Raw genomic sequence first — 22,004 nt, 5'->3', positions numbered from 1 at the left:
GCAATCAACCAAAGAAATTCTAGTTCAACTGAAGCCCTCAAATGTCGACTAAAAATCGACTGTTAAATATGAAAACTATACTGTGTCAACTATCAGCACAAGACCTGTTGAGGAATATTTAGACAATTGTTTTTGTCATGTTATAATAATTGACCGACACTATCATTTGTCCTGCGCACAGAGCGAGACTGAACAGAGGAGCTCAGCATCGCGGCTGAGACACTCTCCTACGGTGGCCGACACTGGCCAAACGCGGTGCAACGAGAAAACAGCTGCAAGTTGAGAAACGCTGCAAAAGCACCAACACAGGTGTAAACGAGGTGTGTAAAAGATGAACGCGGTGCAAATTCAAAAAAACGTGATGCAAGAAACGAAAACAGATGCATCATCACCTTTTGCGCTGCAAAGAGAGAAACGATGCAAAGCACAACACGATGCACACCGAGAAAGCAGCTCCAATATAAAAACGATGCAAAGCCAGTCGCCACAACGGAAGTCCACCATACCTGCAGGGGGCGCTCTCACCGCAACAGCTCAATGCAGACACCGTGTAGGAGAGGGGACGAAAAGGCTGACTGGCACTTGGTTTTGAAGTACAGCGGCAAGACACTGCACGGTAATGTGATTTTTGTTTGATTAAATTTTCCACCAATCGCTTCTCCATCACCTTACAACGCTGCACATTGCGTGTTATGCTTGTTACTGTCAGCAGTTCACGTACAAGTAGTGACAAATGATCTCCACTGTGTGTCGCTGTATCAAGAGCAAGTGAAGAATATAAATGCTCATCACAGTAACATTACAATAGTGTTCTAATTGTACTGATATGTTTTCCTTTTTCCAGGATACTATGTTTTGTCCTTTCTGTGGACACAATCTGGGAACTATTCAAGTTGTCTGTGGCTCTAATGTGCAATTTTTGGCAGAGGAGGCAGGCAGTAAGTGGAATTTTAATCATGCAGAATGGAGATTTAAATAAAATACTGGTCACATCTATAACATTGATATAGTTCGTGCCACAATTCAAAATGCACTCATGTAAATGACACTTTTAACAGCCTGTGTTATGTAATACATAAACAGTTTTTAATACCGTTTGCCAAATCTTTGTCAGCTTTGTCATTGCGGCGCAGCTCGAGCCTTTTACTGCCATAGGATAGAAAATTAGGGATGATGTCATGGTCCTGATGAGAGAACTTGACCCACAAGGAATTCAACTTTGTGCAAGTAGAAAATGTGTAAAAAGAGTGTACAGTTCTGATGGACCAAACCATGTCTGGCATGTGGACGGGTATGACAAATTAAAGCCCTATGGTTTTGGATTAAGTGGCTGCATAGATGGATCCTCTCGGAAAGTGCTGTGGTTGAGATGTGGAGCAAGCAACAGTGACCCAGGGCTCATTGCCCAGAATTATCTGAACTGTTTGTCAGAATGTGGAATCATTCCAATGCGCCTTCGTACGGACTGTGGTACTGAAAATGGCACAATGGTGGCAATCCTTAAGATCATCTCACAATGACGACTATGCTGGGGCTGCAAGTTGTCTGTATGGCTCTTCAATGGCAAACCAGAGAACTGAAAGCTGGTGGTCATATTTCCGCAAACAGAGGTGTCATTATTTTATGTACTGATTTCTTAGTGTTTTAGAAAATTTAAATTGTATTTAAAACCGACAAAAGACCATAACCTTCAAACACACAATTAAAGGCAAAGATGGAGGCTTTTATTCAGAACATTGTGGTCCTTGCATGCTCTGTGCTGTTTGATGAACAGATGATATTAATACTGATATTCAAACATTTTAGAATGTTCAACCAGAAAAGGAAATATTTTTACAGACAAATCTCTATCACTTGAAAGTCAAATTCTTCAGACACGAAATAAATGCATTACCCTCATTCCAGTTGGTGTTTTCAGGTCTCAGTTTTGGATGGACCAACGATCTGAGGGAGAGGAATCTCTTCAATGGTGGTCATGAGCACACGTGCCTGCTGCCATTTGTGTTTATGGATGTGCTTCAACGTGACCTTGACGACTGCAGAGTAAAATGGAACCCTCATACAATCAGACCTGTTAGCCAGTCTCGTTGTCCATCTGGTCAACCAGAGGTCATTTACGACCTACCTCACAGGTTAGTTTTCAGTGGTAACATTCGGTTCATTCCTGAAATGACAGTATAAAAAGTAACAACAATGATCATCATCAAAAGATGGGAACATTCCTCCCTCCCTCTTACGTAACATGATACAAGACTGAAGTCAACACAACAGATTCACAAGCAACTGACACCAAGACTTCATTTTTACTCCAGGTTTGGTGGAAGTGACTGTGGGTTTCCAGTTTCACCAGAGGAACTGCAGCCATTTGAGACTGAGGCAACACCCGGTCCATGTGGAGACAGCCATCTCCAGTCACACTTGAAAACCTGCAAAGACAAAGTGGTTTAATGCAACTAATGACCTGGGAGACCTGTGTGGACCTTTCTATCAGATTGAAGGACATGGCTGATTTGTAAAAGATGGTACGACAGGAAAGGTTAACTGGGTGAAACAGTATGTCGTACAATAAACATTTTTGTACAGTCCAAAACCAGGGGAGTTTTTGATTCCAAAGTCCATGTCCCTTTTAAAGACTTCATAAGTCACTGACAGAGGAATTTCCATTGTGTTTGCACAGGTTCTGCTGCACGGGAAGCGAGACTCCCTCTGAAACAAGTTTTGGTCTCGGCTTGAATCCAGAGGGGGGCAGAGAACTGACTCCTGTGGCAAACATCAGGATGGCAGAGAGGGCAAGTCCTGTTTGTTCATCTGAAAGAAAAAAAAAATCTATTTTTTCTTTTTAATTATCAAACCTGTTATAAACTAAAAGCTGTTTATAAAGTGTAAGAAATTAAGGCAAAACTGTATGACATGCTATTTTAATAAACCTTATGTATCGAGGAGATCGTCTCTCCAGAATGCCAGCACCCTGGTCTCCTCTTGTGGTGCCTCGATCGCTGAGTTGAACTTCAAAAAGATGTTCCAGTGTTGTGGATGTCCCTTGTTCCATGCCACAGCACATACACTCATTGAAGATGGGTGCATGCTGCTCCAAAGCATGAGTCACTTTAAGTGTTGCAAGCCCATCCTTGAACCTACAAAATATGTAACATGCCACATATAATATCACATCAAGCTATTAAATAATAAAGCATAATAATGTAACATGCCACATATAATATCGCATCAAGCTATTAAATAATAAAGCATAATAATGTAACATGCCACATATAATATCGCATCAAGCTATTAAATAATAAAGCATAATAATGTAACATGCCATATATAATATCGCATCAAGCTATTAAATAATAAAGCATAATAATGTAACATGCCACATATAATATCGCATCAAGCTATTAAATAATAAAGCATAATAATGTAACATGCCATATATAATATCACATCAAGCTATTAAATAATAAAGCATAATAATGTAACATGCCACATATAATATCACATCAAGCTATTAAATAATAAAGCATAATAATGTAACATGCCATATATAATATCACATCAAGCTATTAAATAATAAAGCATAATAATGTAACATGCCACATATAATATCGCATCAAGCTATTAAATAATAAAGCATAATAATGTAACATGCCATATATAATATCGCATCAAGCTATTAAATAATAAAGCATAATAATGTAACATGCCATATATAATATCGCATCAAGCTATTAAATAATAAAGCATAATAATGTAACATGCCATATATAATATCGCATCAAGCTATTAAATAATAAAGCATAATAATGTAACATGCCATATATAATATCGCATCAAGCTATTAAATAATAAAGCATAATAATGTAACATGCCATATATAATATCGCATCAAGCTATTAAATAATAAAGCATAATAATGTAACATGCCATATATAATATCACATCAAGCTATTAAATAATAAAGCATAATAATGTAACATGCCATATATAATATCGCATCAAGCTATTAAATAATAAAGCATAATAATGTAACATGCCACATGCCACAAAAAGGCTGTACTAAACATGCACTTTAGAAATCACTCCACCCAGCCGGTACATTTGTAACATACTTCTGGCTATCCATTTGCCTTTAAAACAACTGTTGTATTATTTTTTCATACATCAAATTTGAATGAATAAATATGTCAACTCAAGCAAATTACCTTTGTATGGAGAAATGGTTGCGGTAAAAAGCACCACTGCATGAAGTCTTTCATGATTATCTTCTTGTCCCCCACAGCATTTGGGTACCGAAGACAGTCTGCAACAGACTTGAACATCTGTCAATCACTGCGTGTAGTTCATCCAGTGTTGCTGCACTGGATATCTGGGAGACAATTAGCATACTTTCAGTGCCATGCCACCACCTCCCATTCTGAATGATGAAGATGGAAAGAAATGCCTGGTTAAAAATGAGCCCCTGAGTCATCATATTGTATCAGGGGTGCAGCTAGACTGTAGATAGACTGTTGAGAAAGTTGTAGTGTGTTCAGAACACTTCAGCTTTGTGAGCTCTTGATTTGACCACAAACCTCAACCAAAGAAGCTCTTGTGTCGTCATCTGTGAGGTCCTCCATCCTCGCGTCAAGGTCAGTGCTTCATTTTCCCGTGAGGTGGTTGTAGAGAATTTCCGACAAGAATTGAGGGCCCGGACCACCATGGACTCTTGATGTTGCAATCCTCCCAACAGGAAAATATTCGTCATCTCTGGCAGCTGTTGATATTTGACCACCCATTAGTGCCACTATTAAAGTCAGTTGAAAAATACACATGAAAATGCGTAACATGGTAAATTTCACTGAATCCAAGTGAAGAGCTAAAACCAGATTTTGAATCTCCTGTATGAATGAATGAATGAATTTTATTGTAAACTTTGAAATGTTTTTAAAATTGTAAAACATTAAAATCTCCTGTATGAATGAATGAATTTAATTGTAAACATTAAAATGTTTACCTGCACAGTCCAATGTGAGAAATCGCCTGTCTTCTGGACCATCAAAAATCCTCCTTGATCTCAGGCAGTCCGTCAGCAGGGTAAGGAGCTCCTGTTTGGGACCACCAGTGTCCACTGCACCCTCTGCTCTCCCCTCATCGTCAGTGAATTTGACCACAGTTTCATGGGTCACAAGACTGTGGCTTGAAGCCTCTGAGTGCTCCACCCCACACATTTGCCCTGCTGATGTTGAACCTGTTGTGTGCTGTATTTGGAATCTTGGAGGCCGATTCTGACACAATGTCTTCAGCACTCAAGCTCCAAACCTGTGGACTGTAAGACAGTATCAGTATACATTATCAATAATGATATATATTTCCAATATTGGAGCACAAAATTTGAGCGATACTAGTAATGAATCGTACTTTTCTACTTCAGGGCAGTCTGTGTGGTCATCTGTCTCAGGTTCACTGTCAACAACTATAAGTTTGTGGAGTTGCTGCAGGGAACAGGTTCATAGATTCAGCTGGAAGAGCCACAGTGAACGATTTTTGTCGTGTTTTACAGATGCCCAGTGTGCACTATTTATTTTGCTTTTTGGAAGGAGTTTGCAATCAAACAAAAGAATACACAGCCTGACATTCCAAGAAAAAAGGTAGCAAAAATATCGAAAGGTTGCAGGAAAAAGGCTCAATGTAACAACGCCTTCCATGTTTTTAATTTATTATTTTCTTCATTCAACACACACACAATCACCAAATATGCTGAGGTTGTAAATGTATGCAGGTATTGGGATTCTGGGGAGATTTTAAATGATCCTTGGCAGTTGGTTGCTGTCCATCTTGTTGAAAATAATACATTTTTCAAATTAATCACGTAATCATTTGGCATTGTTAGCTGCTTCGAACTAATGCACGTCATAAATGATGGACGCAAAGCACTAAGGATAACTACGTGAATATTCAAAATCATTTAACTGTATTTCACAATTTTATGTAGGATTATTGGGTATATATCTTAAAAAAAACAAAACAACTTACTTGATGGAATCCAGCTTGATGGCATCCAGGGGGTCTTCAGGGGAGTTATCAAATAACCAAAGATTATTTTGCTCCACCACTGATGACTTGATTTGCTCATGAAGCAAAGCAATCACTTAACAAAGGCAAACGTTACCTGTGCAAAACATTCTCCGTTCTTGGGGTGCTTGTGACATCTGGAAAATCCCAGCCCTGCATACATCAATATAATATAAACCCTTAAATCACAAATGATATTAAATACAATTTTCTAATTTAAAGGGATAGTTAGACAAATTGATCTATTGCCATATTGCCAATCGTCATTATTTGATATTGTACATTACCTTTAAATATCAGTGCCCATTGTGTGCCGGTGGGAGGGCAGAGGCATGAGCTGCTTATTGTGCAGCATGGCGGTGAATGGTAGAAGTCCTTCAACTCAATTCATCACACTATGAAATGATTAATATATTATTATGTAACAACACAACACTTGGCTCCAATAAGTTGCAGTATATGTGCTTCAGGTGAATGTCACCAATTGTCCCCGACAGCCTTTTGGAGTTGTCAGATGAAGTATTTGATGAGTTGAAGGACTCATTGTCCACCTCCACTCTACCTGCTCAGCGGCTCATGCCTCTGCTCGCCCACCCCCTTGGCTCAGGACAACAGGCCCTGATAATTAAATGGTGTACCTGCTCATGATTATAGGCAGTCTTACAAAAGGCCAATTTGCCAGCCACTGCCATTGACTTTTGCAAGCCACTCTAACATAAGCCTAAATTTGAGCACCTCCCACCCAAACTACATGATGTCGACTCATTGCGCTCCCAACAGTCCCCGAATTCTACGTTCATTGTAGACACAGGTGACATCTTAAATACTGGTTTGAGACAAATGTCATTATAAGAACATAAATTTGGACAGTGATTTGTTATTACTAGGGCTGTAATCTCCCAGTCGACTGGTCGATTTATTAGTCGATATGTTGTCTCGACCAAAATTCTGATTGGTCAGTTTTTTTGCCACGTTAATTTCATCAGGAGCAAAGTACTGAAAGCACCCGTTTCACAGATAATCTATCTTTGAACACCCCCCCCCCCCCCCCCCCCCTGTTCTTGCTATTTTGGACTAGCCCGACCCACTAGAGACAGACAGACTGAAGAGTACCAGAAGGCCAAAGTCTGGTGGTTTGATTAATGTGTATTTAATTTTGAGGGTTTCATTTAAAGTCAGTCCTCGTCCACCACGTCAAAGACATCTGCAGCGTGGCAGCATTTCATGAAAATAGATGATGGAAAAAAAGTCAAATGCAAAGTTTGCAAACAACAGTTTGTATATCACAGCTCCACTACAAACATGGCGTATCACCTAGAAACAGAAAGGTAACTTGTCCACCTGAGGTTGCCCCGTCAGTTTTGAGTCTATGAACATATCAAAATTGACAGTTCAATGTTTAAGTCTAATAATTGTTTTTGTTTTAATTGTAAAAATTCTTACAGTGGACTTGCCCTTTTGTGTTTAAGAGTAAAGTTTTAAATTAAAAGTCTATTTGTGTCTCAGCCGCGATGCTGAGCTCCTCCGTTCAGTCTGGCTCTGTGCGCAGGACAAATGATAGTGTCGGTCAATTATTATAACGTGACATAAACAATTGTCTAAATATTCCTCAACAGGTCTTGTGCTGATAGTTGACACAGTATATTTTTCATTTTAACATTAGTCGATTTTTAGTCGAAATTTGAGGGCTTCAGTTGACCAAGAATTTCTTTGGTTGATTACAGCCCTAGTTATTACACTCAAAGGGGTTTGTTTGTGTAATAAAGCTATTGATCATTATTGTCCATATGTAAATGTTAATACATTGCTTTGTGAAAGTCAGAACAATCTAACTCATTTCAGAAAGCAAATGTCATAAATGTAAAAACTGATTACAAAAACAGCAGCTCTAAAAGAGCGTATTGGCATTTTACTTGTATGAAAAATGCATCTGGTGTGTACATCTTTACACAGCCAGCAAACTGCTAAGTCAAAAACTCAGGCAGAAGAAATTTTATGACATTGAGGAGGATGAATCATCATTTAAGGACAAGCCTCTGCATGGCATGCACTACCAACAGATAAAAGAAGTAGCTGATATCAAGAAATCCTACCAGCATCTGGAGAGGGTTAGATTGAAAGAAAGCAGAGGCTTTACTCATGGCGGCACAAGAGCAGGCACTTGGCACAAGGTCATAGTCGCTGGGTCTCCAGGCAGCACCCAGGTGCAGGTTCTTCAAAGATGCCCTTGAGACTGTTCAGTGCATAGTCAGATGCATTAACAAATGGCTGGTAGGGGGAAGAACAGCACTGAGTATGAGCTGAAAGTCCTGAGGTCAGAGGGACCCTCCTGGTGGTGGAATGTTAAAATGATGAACAGAATTTTTTGCATTTTCAGTTTGATCCAAATTCCACGTGCATGGGTTTTAAGTCCTCTTACATAGTTATTGTTTGGTTTACTGGTTGAATCCTCATCTCATCCAGCATCATTATTTGCATTGAAGACTTCTGGTTAATAGGAACAAATTTAACTCTCAAAAATGCTTGCGAGAACAAAGACCAACTTGTACAGCAACATAAAAACAGTCAATCAAAACAATCCATTTTTTAAAAAATCCATTCAATTTTTATTGGCAGTTAAAACATTTTCTTTGAATGAGTTTAATTAAAAGAGTCAACAAAAAAATAGAGATGAAAACAGTGACAAGCCCTTGATTAGAGCCATCAGTCATCTGAAAGGCAATTCTTTTGGATCAACTGAAAACATGTTTGGGTAATTTAAAAAGTTCATGAAAAACAAAACGACTTAAAAAGATGTTGGACTGTTTACAACGTGGGCAGGTATGCAAGAAACAAAGATGGGTAAAAAAGGACGACATGTAGAATGTAGAGAAGTATGTAATAACGAAAAAATTGAGACAAAGTTTGAGGTGAAAGGTTAGAGTGTGCCTTAGTTCATTTGAAGAACTTTTTGTTGAGGAGGAAGATGAGGAGGTTGACATTGACTTTGGCCTTGTTGAACATCTTCATCACTGCGACTCCCTCATACTGTAGCTGCAGCAGGTCCTACACACACACACACACACACACACACACACACACACACACACACACACACTTCTAATTCAACAATATTTTTCTCAGTGCCGCTTGAGTATTTAGCCTGTCTTGTTACCTGGTATTTGAGCAGGAATTCCTCCATTTCGATGCCAAGGAAGCACGCTTTAACATTGAAGGTTCCTTTCTCTGGTCCAGGAACAATGTTGAAAATCACATTTTTAAACCTGGGAGATAAAAATGAACAACAGCTAACAATACAAGACAATGTTAAGTATGCAGGTTTAAATTTAGATATAAAAATATGATGTTGAAACATTTTACATAAAGTTTAATCAATGAAATGCAATGTTAAAAGCTTGATATTTAAAAGTCTGATGTTAAATGCAACAATGCCAATGATATTTCCTTATTTACAATGAAATTATAGCCTCAATTCCTGTGTCAATCGCACTTCCACATCCTGATTTTTGCAAGTTGGATGGGTCTGAAAATTGTTTGTGCATTCTCACTGTGTCGCTGGTAGGTCTTCAATCTCTAAGAGAACCCCCTTCTCCTGGAGTCGGGCAGCGCTGTAGCTCAGAGTAGGAACCTTTTTTCCTCTGTTCTCCGTTGCCTTCTTACTAGTCACTTTACTGCAACACATAACCAATTACAGTCCTGAGGAGCCTGGTGAGTCCACATGACAACAGGTTCATGTTACATCAGTCCTTCCGGAAAAATGCATTTGTTTTGTTTTTGGTCATTGTCGCAGGCAAATATCATTCATTATGCAGCACATTTTCTTAAATGCAATGGAATATGTAGGATATTTATGAAACTTTCTGACATGAAATTACGGGAATTTGCAAAAATTTGGTTTGTTTGTTTGGTGAATAAGAAAAGTGATTCCCCCAAAATTCTGTTCTCACTAGGGTACGACCTTAATGTAGAGTCATTTCTAATGACTTCCTATGATAAGCAAGCATTGTGCATCACACAAACTGCTGGGAGTAATCAAGTCCTTATCTTGTTTTATTTCAGACCTCAATAAACACATGGCTCAAACTTAAACTTTTATGAGTCAAACAAGTTCCAAACTTATTTTTGTTGGCAAATGAGACTGATCTGCAGGCTTCATCGAGTCTTCTTTGCGGGGTTTGCAGATTCCTGATGGCGTCACCTCACAACATTCCCAAGGCAACAGGAGGAAAATGGCCGCTCATGTGAAGTAAACACAAAATTTTTCAACTTTCCATGAAGATATGTGGGGTTTTTTTCAAAGAAAATGAGGGGATTATGAAATCATGTAAACCCTGCATATTTCACGCATTTGGTGTGGAAATCAATGAATTATACAGCAACAGTGTAGCGTCTTTCAGAAAATGTGGCCCCCACATATATGTGTGGACTTTGGCTAATTAAGCATTCAATTATGCGATCGCATAACAGCGCTTTTTCTGGAGGGACTTTTAAATGGGCGATTTTAAACTGACCAAATCTGATTTGGAAGTTTTAAACCAATGACAGGTCTGACATGGCTGTGTGGAAAGACACTCAGACAAAGGTTATAGTGGGTGGAGCATGAAGAGCATTAAATCCAAACAGCCACTGAAATGTGATGAATCATATACTCATTAAATATTGAAATCAAAACTGTATTATTGCTAGGTAAAAGTGATAACAGCTAAATATAACTAAACCGATAGTTTAATTGTTCTTTGTAGCCCTCAACTTACTGCTGCTGCTGCTTCTCTTTCTGCCAGGGTGTTGGGTCAAACAGTTGCAGGGGGAGGTATCAAGTGGGGGAGGTGGTCGAGGGGACTTTGGTTACTTGAGTCAAGTGTAAATATTGTATGGGTATTTACTGATGATGTATTTATATTGGGTCAGGTTTTATGTAGATATTTATGATATATCTACATGGATGTGTGTGACTTAAGCTGTATAATGGTTCATGCTGTGTAATTATGATGGGAGCAGACTACAAAAGGAAGTCATTTCAATATTGGGGAGGTGTTTTTAGCGGAGGGTTTTTGGTGAACTTGGAGCGCAAAAATTTTTTTTTTTTTTTCAAGATTGTGACTTCTGACCAAGTCCTCAGTGGTTGCCTCATCATTGCTTCAGCTGGTCAACCAGTTAACACCCTGATTTAGTTCCCAGATATCAATTAGCTGGGTCATATGTTGGCAGACTGGAGTAGATGTTCTGTTATGATATACAGGTATATTACATATCTATTTTGAAACCTAGCAGGATAGTAAAGAAAGTGCAACACTTACTGATGCAGTTATTAGAATCACACTAAATTAATTTACTACTATTAGTTTACTCCTGACAATTCCCCATGTGTATGAGCAAGTACATCAGTGGCAGCAGTGATCGATACTTTTGAGTGTGTGACCTCCAACACCTGAGTTTCACCCCTTAAATGTGTTACCTTTTAGCGGTCAGGTTGTCCAGACAAGAACTGATGTAATGTCTGTAGTAGTCAACTTGTTCACTGTGGAAACTGCTCTTTGCATGCAGGCTGTTGATAGTCTGGCGGAGTTTCTTAAGCTCCTCCCTGCGGTGCTGGCGGTGTGCATGCTGATGTCGCACATCCTGCAAGGGGTGCATAAATACACAAATGTAATAAATATAGTGACGCTGGTCACAATCAGCAGAGAGTGAATTTGACTGACTATTTTTCACCTTGGCAATCATCAGCAGGATCTGGTTGTGGCTGTGAGGCGGTGTGAGGATTCCAAGTCCCTCCAAATGACAAAGATACCTCTCGATCTTCCTCTTCTTCACCCCCAGTGTAACATTACAGTCACTGACAAGTGACTGGTTCCTCGTCATCCTCTCAAGTAAACAAGCTTCCTGGCGGACACGCCGCTGGATCAGCGAATAATGGCACACTTCCTGTTTGAACACAAAGGAAGAATGTGTCTCCGTGGGGATATTTTCTTTTCTGTGTCCCCATACATTTCTTGAAGCCAACTCAATCTTACAACAATGACAGCTCTGCTTGATAATGTAGCCCTCAAATAATTGTGTTTTTTGAAAAGCGATGCACAGATCAAATAGCTGAATCTTGCATCAGTATAATATATGGATTGCTCATTCAATCCATAATTCATTCATCAGTTAAAAAAAAAAGGTCTACTTAAGTAGACTGTAAACACATAAACACTGTGGTCGTTAACAGAGAATATGATAAACATAAGGGAATATAATGAATAGAAGAAAAACTGTTGGTTACCACAATCTAGCTTGATTGTCACAGGTGAAAAGGGAGCAGAGCTGAGAAAGCAGAAAAACTCAAAACCCTGTCTACACTATGCATACTGTGGGCAATGTAATAGATATTTGAAAACGTTTGGATGAAACAGCCATATCAGATGGCATGGTTACCATCTGGTAAGTCCTCCACAGAAAGGGCAGACCATTTGAATTTCAATCCCCTGCCAAGTATTTCCTCAACCAGACAGATCAACAAACTCCCATAGAAACCAAAGCCACCTGAAATGGTTTCTGATAGAAAGCATTTAAAATAACTTCCTCAGGAACCCCCATTATTGTTTTGAACACAGTTGTTAATTCATCACACCAAAACCATGCCCCTCCCTCTCTAAAAGGATACTGATTGGCCGAAACGAGTACTGTCCTGACAAAAGCACAAAACTTGAAGCCTGGCAAGAGGGATTCTTGTTTGAACTCTAGATCTTGCAAATCCAACTGCTTCACAAAATGAACAAGTACTGTGTGGCAATAAGTCTACCATTGAGCACAGTGAATACATAATGTATTGTGCAGCAGAAAAGTATTTCAAGTAAGCTCATTATGCACACACAGACACCGTTTCTCATCTGGTACATTTAAAGCATTTCTCATGTACAAAAACTCAACACACAGTGCAGTTTAGTTGGAACAAATAAAATTTGCCACATATGAAGTAGCAGGCCATTTCAAACTTTTGTCTGATGAATGTCGTGCCAACTCAGCAAGAGATTAATTCAGAGATGTGACAATTAATCCAGCTGAAGAAAGGCTTTCGGCCTGTGAGGCCTAACACCCCTTTTCAAAGCCTGCATTTGAGTGACCACATGTTCTTGAACAAAGGGTCATAAAAGGATTGTAAAATGGGTCTCAATCTGGCCATTGACCCCCTTCCAAGAACTTGTGCCTCTGCTTGACCGGAAGTTCGCCTGTCAAAATGCTATTGGCCGAGAACCAGTACCATCCCACGGGAAGTGACACCATCTGCTGGTCCACATAAAAACTTCAGCGCGGAGAAGGTTCGACCTCTTCGGTGGTCTCCAGCCTCTTCGGCTCTCCTCTTTGGACCTCGAGCTGGCAGTGCAGCGACAGTAGAGACTCCGCAAAGGACCAAGTCAAGCCGAACCGCGCTCCGGAACACGGAGATCGAATCCCTTACTGCTCCACCGGGTCAAGTAAGGATTCCTTTAACTAGGCATTTTCTGGGCAGAGAAATAGCTTAGTTGTGCTTGTATAATGTCTATGAATGTTCTGTTTATGTGACGGATGTCCTGTAATTAGCAGATACTATTATATAGAATTATACGATATTTATTGATGTTAGTTATTAATAGCCGTAACATTTCAAAAAGGGTGTTACCTGTTATTAATCCTGCACAAGTGTGTTAACACACATTTTTGGGTTCATCTCTGTCCTTTCCTCTCTCTATCCCTCTCTCCCGCTAAGCGCTCAGCTTTATAATTAACACTCCACATTTTTATACCTCCACGGTACTAACTAGCATTTAGCTAGCCTCAGCTAACTAGCCTAGCTGCTAGCCCTGCTGCGTGTTTGTACCTGCTCATGTGAGGCAGATGCTGTCAGGACATCACTTAGAGTCTCCCCTGGCTGAGTCCTGATGACATCAATGATCATCTGCTTTGTGCTGAAAAACAAAGGGAAAAACAAAAACAAGTTCAGTGAACTAAACTGCACTTACAATGCTGGGGAGGCCAAAAGGCTGAGTAGTTAAGGATAGGTGAAAATGCAGATGTCTGCACTTATTATGCTGATTATCAAAAAATGTCTGCAGTTTGCACATGCACGGTTTAGTTTTTTCAATTTTGGCTTTAAGGAACAACTTGTGCTTCTAAGTTGTAAAATTTGGAATCGTATTAAGTAATTTAGGGATGCAATGAAAATGTGTAAAATAATTGATTAGTCTACTGTAAAAAGGGATAGGAGAAGAAATTTATGGGCAATGTAATTAAAATGATGTCTTTATTAAAAAAAAAAAAACAGTACACATCATTTGTTTCTCCAAGTTATAACCCTACCTGACATTTCACTCCAACTGTTGTTTTTGAAATTATCCTGGGCATAAGAAATGCAGGGAAAAATGCAAATAAAAAGAAGTACTGAAAAACCCATAAATGTCAGATGATGACTAGATGTATGCACTATGCTAACTGGAAACATACGTGAGCAGCAGTCTTCTGGTGTCTGGTGTGTCTTCAGATCCATTGAAGATCTCAAACTTATCAGAAAGAGTCAGGGACACCTCAATCTTGGTGCTTTGAGATGAGTTGGATCCTGAATCAGCTGTTGAGGACAAATATAACTTCCTGGTTACCTGCTTTATCCACAGAGCATATTACAAACAAGATTTAGAATTGTGTGTTCTGTCACTTTAATCAAGATCAACATCTCCAGGCTGGTTTCTAACGGAATAAATTATTATTTAAAAAATGGAAGAGTCTTTGATTAAAATAAAACATTTTGGCTCATGTTTTTCAAACATCAATCAACAGTTACTGATCATTTTTTAATAATTTGGTAGATTGAATAAAGACCGGGGGGCAAGCTCTCTGAAGTGTTATGAGGAATGCCAGAAAGATAGTTTAACATTTAGAAATAATCCTACAAGGGCAATAAATGATTTTGAATGAAAATACATGAACTGAACAGTAATTCACATCAACTTTTGTCTTTAATATTTTTGTGTCAGACCCATACATGAACACATTCATTCAAACTGTGGGTGTGCAGCGAGACAATTTACTTGCTCCTGCCAATGTTAACAAATGATGCGAGCTGGTACAGGGGTGTGTCTGTAGGTGTATTGGACAAAAAGTATGGAAAAACTAACTCACTGCTGTGTATGATCCTGGCAAATGATCAATTCTTAGTATGTGTGATAGTATGGATGAGTTGCAAACTAAAGTTGTTCACCCTCAAGAATTCAAAGAACATATGGAGAAAGAAGGAACTTGCACATTTTTTAGGTGACCATCTAATTTTAAGAACACTCTCCCTCCTAACCAATTAAGACCTTGATGAGAATTTTTCTGGACAAGTGATATCAGTCCAGTGTTAGTAGGTCCAATAGTTAACAGACTTTGTGGTACCTGTGGTATTGGTTGTAGTACCCATCAGCTCCTGCAGGGTAGGAACAGATCCAATGTCCTTCAGCAAGAGTCTGAGCGGGTCTGATGATTCCAAACATAAAACTTTCTGATGCTCCAACAATAGCTGGAAGGAGTGAAAATTTAGTTAATGTTTGAGCATTTAAGCAGAAAATTTGTTGACTAAGAAAACTAGGAATTATATCTATGTACACATCCATCTATAAAAATAAAACCATACATGTGGTGCTTTAAGTTATATTCTACAATTACAACCAGAATCCAATCAGCTCTGAAAACAAGTTTACCTCTAATGTCACAAAACAGATATTCTGCTTACCACCTGTCTTGAAAGCCTGGTTTTTCATAGTCTACTTTACAATTGGCCATTTCTTCTCTAGAGCTAACTAACAATAAGCTTAAACTGAATTAAGACACAAATGCCCTATGCATGCAGGCCATTTATTTTGGACTTCTCGTTTTTTGTGATCACTTTACACACCATATCATTAATGCACTAGGAGGAGATAGATTTTGTTCGAGGAGTAAAAAAAGTCCTAATTTTGACAGTTTGTCCAAAGTGTGGACATTCTGTTGTAGATAGGTGAGGGGTCAGAGTGTATGAATTTTGCGTCTTGATGAGACGAGTTCAACAGTGATGGTCTCATGTTTGTGGGACTTTCGTGCAAGCAGTTATAGCGCTCCAAATGTGTTGTTTAGTTTTGTGGCTCCCTAGGTGGCGCTATTGAGTTTTTAAAATAATTTTTTGTAGAATATAAAATTATTCGCCAGACCAGACAAGTGTGCAAAATTCCAGCAAATTTCGTGCATGTCTAGGGGGTTAAATTAAGTGTTTTTTTGGCGGCGGAAAAATAATAATTTATGGGAATTATGCGCATACTGCACGCGCTCATTGACAGCAGTCAGTCTAATACCAGGTTTTGAATGGGTGTGTATGTGCCCTCTGGCCCAGCTGCCTCATGGGTTTTGGGGGTTGCTGGTTTTTAGTGCTGCTAATGTGTTGCTCTGCCGAGCAAACATAATAGGATCTTCGCCTTAAATATTGGGGGGTTCTGTGGAGCGACGAATCGAAGCTCCTCTTCCTCTTCCTCTCTCAAGACAAAGCTGACAAATAGCCCCAAAACCTTACTTCAGATGAGTGGTTGAAGATGGTTGCTGCTGCTGCTGCTAACAACTCTGGCAGAAACTGCTGAAGAAGGGTACAGGTGTCAAGAGGCTACAGACGTCACGCTGCCACTCTTAGCATCCCCTGCTCACGTCTCTGACCCAATATAGACATGATCTGCATGTCAGTCAGTCCATGACCAATTCTGGACATCTATTCGATGTCCAAAATAGATCCACTTTTTGGACGTCCAACCATGACCCCGCTTGGACATCATATTGGCATTCAACATTTGACCTTTGAACTGGGTACATTTTTGGATACCAATTTGACATCTAAGAAACATCAAATTTGACATCAAAAACATTGATTTCTCATGAAATGGTCAATATTGAAATTTTTGGCTGGTTCTATCCCTAAACATATATACTTTCAAACCACCACAAACCGCCATACAGAAACATGCAAATTACACATGTAGGGGGTGATTTTATTTCAACTTGTTTACTCAACCATTAGATTTCACCTAAATTTGCCTGAAAGTTCGAATTCTAACACAACGTGCCATACTGCTTATAAAAGTATTTGATATCATTGTAACGGTACATTCTCAAGCACATTTCCCACATATGTAATCTAAATAAGGTCATTTCCTTTCTGTCAGGAACCAACAATGAATTTGCATTGGCCAGTGTCGGCGTCTATCACTCTGGTGTTGGTTTCTGCTAACGTGATTCGTTCAAATGCACTTTACAAGGTCACGCTGAGCAGGTTGTCAACCTGCATGGCTGAGGTGAGGAATGACCTACCATTGTATAGATGCTACATGAACACATCGATTATAAAGATTATAATAAGGGCAACCCCTCAAAATTGAAGGTAAGTTTAGTCAACCTAATGAATTCTATGTCCATGGGAACATACAGTATGTTCTGCTAATGTTTTGAAGCTTAGCCTACATGTCTCTTCACAAACCTGTGTTAGTAGCTAGTTCTAGAGGCACGAATAGCCAAGGGCGTTAGCTGTTAACATGCCTTACGAGGATATATTTTTGTTGAGCTTGCTGCACAGTGCTCTTCCATGAGGGAACATGTTGTGTAATGTAAATTGAAATGGCTGTATCTTGCAAATTGATTCGATTTGTATGGTTGCTACCAGGGTTGCAAGTTAGCTAGCTAGCTAGCATCACGGAATCGAGTTCTGACTGTTTAGCTAGTTGTGATTAGCTGGTGTCCTTATACTGGGTTCAAAGATGATGCAAGGTTGATGTTACCCTCAGTGTATGCTCCTACAGAAAATGTCTGTAGCTGTAAGGCATTTTATTCACCCCGTGAGTTCGCTTCATTCAATCTGGTGGGTGTTTACACTCCGCCGCAGGCCAATGTGCAGAACGCACAGTGCATGCTCGCTGACCAGATACAGTGTGTGGAGCGGACCTAAACGGACTCCTTAGTTATTGTTCTTGGAGACTTTAACAAAGGTGACCTCGGTTGCGAACTCCCTAAATACAGACAGTTTGTTAAATGCCCCACCAGCGATGAGAATATTCTGGATCACTGCTACACCACAGTCAGGGATGCTTATCACGCCGTCTCCTGTGCTGTACTCGGCAATTCCGAATACGTCATGCTCCACCTGATTTCTGCCTACAGGCAAAAATTAAAGCTCTGCAAACCTGTAGTGAGGACTTCAAAGAAGTGAACCAGTGAGGCTGTGGAGGTTCTCTAGGCGTGTTCTGACTCTACTGACTGGGATGTGTTCAGGTCTGCTACCGACACCCTGGTGCGTGATGGATCACAACAGTCTTCACAGAAGCTGATGTATGACGTCACAGCCTCCGTGTACTCATCCAGACTGATGACAAACCCTGGTTCACAGCCAAACTCAGAGAGCTAAGGTTGGCACAGGTAGAGGCCTTCAGGAGTGGGGACAATGACAGACTCAAAAAGGAGAAGTACAAGTTTAGCAAGGCGGTGAAAGAGGCTAAACGACTGTACTCTGAGAAGCTCCAACACCAGTTCTCAGCCAACGACTGTGTCTGTATGGAAAGGGCTCAGGCAGATCACCAACTACAAGCCTAAAGCCCCAAACTCCATCAATGACTGACGCCAAGCCAACGACCTAAATGAGTTCTACTGTTGCTTTGAAAGGCAAAGGGACAGCCCTGCAACCATCCCCCACAACACCACCCAACAGCCCCAGATCCAGTCACCTCCATCAATGCCCACCTTAATGCCCCCCCTCCCCCTCCTCCTCAGCAATGACTCTTTCCATCCACGACAGGGATGTCAGCAAAATCTTCAAGAGACACAACCCCCGGAAAGCAGCCGGACCGGATTCTGTCTCCCCATCCTCCTTGAAGCACTGCGCTGATCAGCTGTCTCCAGTGTTCACAGACATTTTCAACACCTCACTGGAGACCTGTCATATGCCAGCCTGCTTCAAGACCTCAGCCATCATTCCCGTTCCCAAAAAGCCAAAGACCGCAAGACTAAATGACTTCAGACCCATCACCCTGACCTCTGTGGTCATGAAGTCCTTCGAGCGCCTTGTGGTCATGAAGTCCTTCGAGCGCCTTGTGCTTTCATACGTCAAAGTCATCACCGACCCTCTCCTGGACCCCCTGCAGTTTTGTCAAAGTCATCACCGACCCTCTCCTGGACCCCCTGCAGTTTGCCTACAGAGCCAACAGGTCTGTTGACAATGCTGTCAACCTGGCCCTCCACTACATCCTCCAGCACCTGGACTCCGCAGGAACCTACGCCAGGATCCTGTTTGTGGACTTCAGCTCTGCCTTCAATACCATCATCCCAAGCCTGTTACAGAAGAAGCTCTCCCAGCTGGATGTGCCTGACTCCACCAGGAGGTGGATTACAGACTTCCTGTCTGACAGGAAGCAGTGTGTGAAGCTGGGAAAACACATTTGCAACTCTCAGACCATCAGCACCAGATCCCCCCAGGGCTGCGTTTTCTCCTCTGCTATTCTCCCTGTACACGAACAGCTGCACCTCCTGTCACCAGTCTGTCAAGCTCCTGAAGTTTGCGGACGACACCACCTTCATCAGACTCATCTCTGATCGTGACAAGTCCGCCTACAGGTGGTAGGTTGACCACCTGGTGATTTGGTGCAACGGGATAAACATCGAGCTCACCGCTCTAAAGACAGTGGAGATGGTTTTGGACTACAGGAAGAAGTCATTGAATTGAAAAAATGGCAGCGCCCTGTCCGGCTGCTTCGGCTCCCAGTAACAATGCAACTTTTTCGGTAATTTTGACATCTAAACCACTGTTTTTACCATCAAACGTTGGTGCAAGAACAGTTTACGACCAGCAGGCTATCATCAGTCTGAGTAAAGTCAGCAACTTGGACCCGTAAACACTAAGACCGGAGACACGGAACGCTCTACACAACCTCGGTCTGCTACGCCGGTCAGATCCAGCGGCTTACAGAGTAGCAGAGTCCCCCCCAGCACAGGCCGCCCATGGAGATATCGGAGGCGGTGCAAGTGGAAGCAGAAGCGCGGCTGTTGCGGTGGACTTACAGCAAGACTAAAAGCTAACCCGTTCTGACACCTGCTTCCATCAGTCCTGCTCGCCAACGTACGCTCCCTGGAAAACAAACTGGACTACCTTAAGCTGGACTTAAACACCAAATGGGAGACAAGGAACTGCTGCATCCTCATTCTCACCGAGACGTGGCTCAACTCTTCTGTCCCAGACACCGCCTGGACGGGCTAACAACATTCAGGTCCGACAGGAGCCATGCTCTCACAGGTAAAACCTGGGGAGGTTGTGTTTGCATCTACACTAGCAACTGGTCACTCCACACCTCCTCCCTGGCGAAGAAGGCACAGCAGCGCCTGCACTTCCTGCGACAGATGAGAAGAGCCTCCCTCCCTCCTCCCATCCTAACCACCTTCTACAGAGGGGCAATCAAGAGCCTGCTGACCAGCTGCATCTCCGTCTGGTCTAGGAGCTGCAGGGCCTCAGACTGGACGTCTCTGCAGAGAGTGGTGAGGACGGCGGAAAAGATCGTCGGGACCCCGCTCCCCCTCATCTGGGACATAGCAGACAACCGCTGCCTATCAGAGCCCACCGGATCCTCTCTGACCCCACCCACCCTCAGCATGGACTGTTCTCCCGCCTGGCGTCTGGCAGAAGGTTCCGCAGCATCCGCTGCAGAACAGCCAGACTCAGGAACAGTTACTCCCCCCTTGCCATCAGACTGCTAAATGCCAAATAACACCACCCACCCACCCACCCACGCACGCATGCACACTCACGGACAATATCCGAATGGCTTTCGGGACCACAAAATTCCTCAGTGCATATTTCGCATATGGACAACACATTTCTGTGCAATATTTTTTATTTATTAATTACCTCCTATTTGTGCAAAAACTGACACTGTTAATTTTGTTGTCTTGATTCTGTTTCATCTATTTATTTATTCTCTATTTGCACTCATTATTATTAGCTCTTGTTGTTTTTAGCTTTAGTTTCAGTCTATAATTTTTAAACTGCCCAACAATTCCATCCCTGTTGTAATCCGGAAGCCAAGCAACGGCATTTCGTTGCTAAAATCTCACTGTCGTGTTTTTTTGTGCAATGACAATAAAAGAAGTCTAAGTCTGTGGTATTTATCACTGCCAACCGCACTGCTGCTTTATTCTACATAACAGATTGTATATATTTATATTTTTATATGTTCCGCACTTTAAAAATTTAGTTTAGTTTATTGGAGTGCATGCACCAACAGCACCACAAAAAATTCCTTGTGTGTATAAAATCGTATTTCGCAATTAAGTCTTTTCTGATTCTGATTCCAGTGTGTCCCAGGGGTTAAGCTGCTGCCTCCCGCGAGTGACAGGATAAGCAGATGAAGATGGATGGATGGCTGAAAAAGCTTTGTTTGATATATACATGAAATCTACATATCAGCACTTATAGGACCAATATCTGACCAGATAGACTTCAGTCTATTGGCTCGCTATTGTGTGGTGATATCGTAGTGATCATCTGCTGTGGTAACGACTCTTGTGAACACTTTCTTTTTCCTTCTCTCTCACTCTTTCCTTCACATCACCACACGCATCTCACCTACGTTGTATTCATATTAAAGCTGCACTAAGGCACAATCATGGGATAGCTGATCTGCCGACACAAGGTATGAGGATCACTTCCCCGGCTTCGCTCCCTTTGCTCAGCATTTGTATCTCACGATCAGCCACCCAGATGGCGGCTGATCGCAAGATACTCTACGGAGTGTGTCCCCTCTAGGGAGTGTGTCACACATGCAACATTTTGGCTCCCACATCCATCATGTGACCACACATGTTGATTCACTTCATAAACCAAGCATAAACCAAGCTTTAGTCTGAAAAGAGGAGCAGGATGCTTCCCTCTTGACCTTTCTAATGATAAGTCACCCTTACATGAACCA

General features: G+C 41.1%; 1 protein-coding gene and 2 long non-coding RNA genes across 6 annotated transcripts in view; 1 reads left to right on the top strand and 2 right to left on the bottom strand.

Moving 5' to 3' along the window:
* Positions 1-290: 290 nt before the first annotated feature.
* On the top strand, positions 291-4,993 carry LOC147254484 (uncharacterized). The gene is made up of 5 exons (XR_015118054.1): positions 291-616; positions 845-938; positions 1,919-2,132; positions 2,313-2,522; positions 2,678-4,993. It is a non-coding gene; the product is annotated as an uncharacterized LOC147254484 (long non-coding RNA).
* Positions 2,527-4,263, bottom strand: LOC147254485 (uncharacterized). The gene is made up of 3 exons (XR_015118055.1): positions 4,203-4,263; positions 2,928-3,134; positions 2,527-2,808 (listed from the first exon to the last, which is right to left on the bottom strand). It is a non-coding gene; the product is annotated as an uncharacterized LOC147254485 (long non-coding RNA).
* A 3,640-nt stretch (positions 4,994-8,633) lies between the features above and the next one.
* The window catches only part of iqgap3 (IQ motif containing GTPase activating protein 3), a 50,148-nt gene continuing 36,777 nt past the window's right edge, over positions 8,634-22,004 (bottom strand). For all 4 annotated transcript variants that reach the window (XM_086216128.1, XM_086216129.1, XM_086216130.1 and 1 more), the window contains 8 exons: positions 15,439-15,562; positions 14,512-14,632; positions 13,889-13,976; positions 11,761-11,973; positions 11,507-11,670; positions 9,600-9,722; positions 9,206-9,314; positions 8,634-9,096 (listed from right to left, as the gene is read on the bottom strand). In XM_086216128.1, the coding sequence (XP_086072254.1) occupies positions 8,986-9,096; positions 9,206-9,314; positions 9,600-9,722; positions 11,507-11,670; positions 11,761-11,973; positions 13,889-13,976; positions 14,512-14,632; positions 15,439-15,562 (1,053 nt within the window). In that variant the 3' untranslated portion in view covers positions 8,634-8,985. The remainder of the gene's footprint in view (positions 9,097-9,205; positions 9,315-9,599; positions 9,723-11,506; positions 11,671-11,760; positions 11,974-13,888; positions 13,977-14,511; positions 14,633-15,438; positions 15,563-22,004) is intronic.

The sequence above is a fragment of the Aulostomus chinensis genome, chromosome 10 (assembly GCF_037954235.1).
Source record: "Aulostomus chinensis isolate RoL2024-O1b breed Wild chromosome 10, RoL_Achi_v1.0, whole genome shotgun sequence".
Classification (NCBI taxonomy): domain Eukaryota; kingdom Metazoa; phylum Chordata; class Actinopteri; order Syngnathiformes; family Aulostomidae; genus Aulostomus; species Aulostomus chinensis.
The sequence above is the reverse complement of the archived record's forward strand: the minus strand, read 5'-3'. Positions and strand labels throughout refer to the sequence as shown.